The sequence below is a fragment of the Ostrinia furnacalis genome, unplaced genomic scaffold (assembly GCF_004193835.3).
Source record: "Ostrinia furnacalis isolate ACB-3 unplaced genomic scaffold, ASM419383v2 OfSCF4812, whole genome shotgun sequence".
In the NCBI taxonomy this organism is placed as follows: Eukaryota; Metazoa; Arthropoda; class Insecta; order Lepidoptera; family Crambidae; genus Ostrinia; species Ostrinia furnacalis.
This window is the reverse complement of record NW_021135051.1, coordinates 1-2,335: the sequence shown is the minus strand read 5'-3', so window position 1 is coordinate 2,335 and position 2,335 is coordinate 1. Positions and strand designations below refer to the sequence as shown.

The 2,335-nt window shown below is 44.0% G+C and overlaps 1 protein-coding gene across 1 annotated transcript; it reads right to left on the bottom strand.

Annotated features, from left to right (window-relative positions):
- Window positions 1–6: 6 nt before the first annotated feature.
- Window positions 7–2,155, bottom strand: LOC114360038 (serine/threonine-protein phosphatase 4 regulatory subunit ppfr-4-like; the record flags this gene model as incomplete). The annotated part of the gene is made up of 3 exons (XM_028314593.1): window positions 7–640; window positions 1,343–1,424; window positions 2,002–2,155. Coding segments are annotated over 3 exons (347 nt in total), but the record flags the coding sequence as incomplete, so codon positions are not given.
- Window positions 2,156–2,335: the final 180 nt, after the last annotated feature.

Genomic DNA, 2,335 nt, shown 5'->3' with positions numbered 1-2,335 from the left:
TATTTTTTGTAAGTGTTAATAATACGTACGGGCTGTATAGTCCTTGACAATGTGTTAATTTAAACACAAACAAACGAGACGCTATCTCCTTATTAACAACAGTCGTGTAAAATTATGTTCAGTGTACTAATAATACTATTTAGTTAAGAGTATATTGTATAAATAAATCTCAAAGAGAATACAGTAAAATAAAGACATACCTTAAGCGTCAACCATTTAGGCTGCATGGTAGATACCATGTCTTTAGCCTTCAAGGTCACTGAATAAATTTTAAAGATGGCAGCCCCAAAAAATACCACCGCCGCATCTTTGCCGCCATTTTCGACTCAAATGCAATTACAATAATAAATATGTTTATTCCATGTAGTAAGGTTTGCCTAGCTCCTGTTGATAACTTTTGCCGCCATTTTAAATTATATGAATCAAGAGTATCAGGTGTAGTAGTGTTTCTTAGCTCCGGTTGTTAAATCTTGCCATTTTCGACTCAAATGCAATTACAATAAAGTTTATTCCATGTAGTAAGGTGTTCCTAACTCCTGTTGTGTCGGTTGCCCCAGCCGCGGCGGTGGTCGTCCTTGTACTCGTCCATGCCGCGCTGGCGAGCCAACTCTTCTGGGTCGTCTTCTTCTACTAGACGCTCCTGGAGAAGAACAGAAGAAATTGAAATTGTAGACCAGCGGTTCCCGAAAGGTGGTCACCGGAACCCTGGGGTTCCGTGGAAAGGCCGCAAGGGTTCCGTAAAAAATATTATCCCCCGTTTCGTGACCGACGTTGTTCGCTCGCACCGACTTGTTTACGCACAAGGGAGGGGCAGGGCGTGCGGGCGGAGTAGTACGGGGGTTCCGCTAGGAAAAGTATAATCAATTAGGGTTCCTTGGCAAAAAAAAATTGGGAAACCCTGTTGTAGACAACAGCACATCAGACTATACACTTTTGGAATAGGTGCCGAGATGTAGTACTTGGCAGAAGACTGGCACTGGCTGAAAAGCTGGTTTTCAGCTTCACCTAGTGCCGATGCCTGGGCTAGATGCCCTTGTCACCTTGTGTAGCATTATGTATTAGGCCCAGAACACACGGTGAAACGCAATTGCAACGAAACTGCAACTTCCAGTTACTTTTGAGTTGCATCTAAGTTTCTGCCATAGATTCCGTTGAAAGACCACACATGACGGGACCAGTTTGAAACCGGTTTGAAATGATCGCGTCATGTGTGGTCTCATTGCGTTTCACCGTGTTTTCTGTGCCTTATTGTACAGTCAGCGAGAATTAATGAGGGACTGTACCGTCATCATATTAAATTACAACTTTACAGATTAATGAAATTTTCACAGAGTAGACAAACCTTGCGAATTCTTTCTTCCTCATCGCCGTCTGTTTCTGTGCTTTGTATGGTTTGGTGCGGGATATTTGTGCCGCCTGGGAATCTGCAATGAAATAAATATGCTGTTAAGTTTGAATTTATCTATTTTCTTTTGTTTTTTTTAAAGCAAATGATTTTACAATTAAGGTTTTACTTGTTGTATTTTATAACAAGTATTAAAAAAATATCTCTCTTCAAGTAAGCTAGGCTTGTGTTCTACCGGTCAGCAGGGATCTAACACCGACCCTCAAATGTCCAAAGTAGTTTTTTTTATGCATGACAAGGCAGGATTAGACCGTAATCGCTGATCGCAATAGTCCTATGACAATATAGGCTAATATTATTGGCAATATCGGCATAATAAAATTGTTGTTGTATTGTGCGACAATGGTTTCGTCTATAGTCTGGTTTGCGAGCACGTAGAATTTTGTCCATTGACCCCAAGCTACCCATCCTTATCGCTCGCGCGTAATTATATTGATGTCGCGACTGTGCGACGGGCGCCCGCAGTGAGTGTGCGAGCGCGACAGCAACATAATTACGCGCGAGCGATAAGGATGCGTAGCTTGGGGTCATTGGACAAAATTCTACGTGCTCACAGACCGGGCTTTATCCATGAATGTTGTATCAATCGTACTGACATGCCGTCCCGCACGCGCTGGTCGTAGAACTCCTCGATAGTGAGCGAGGGGATGGCGGGGTAGCCGGCGCCGAACACCGCCTTCTGCACCGCGTCGCGCGTGATTATCACCGGCCTCAGCGGCGTCCGCGGCGGCGCCTTGGATGGCTTGGGCTCTGGAAACAACCATTTACGGTGTTACACCATCAGTTCAGCGGTTTATCCCCTGATGGGGCAGTCAATGGAGATAAGAGGAATCCCTATGTATTTTTCACTGCAGGAAAACAAACCCGTAATTATTTAGCAGAGGGATGATTTCAAATAATTTGGCTTACAGTCCTCACACTGGCCAGACA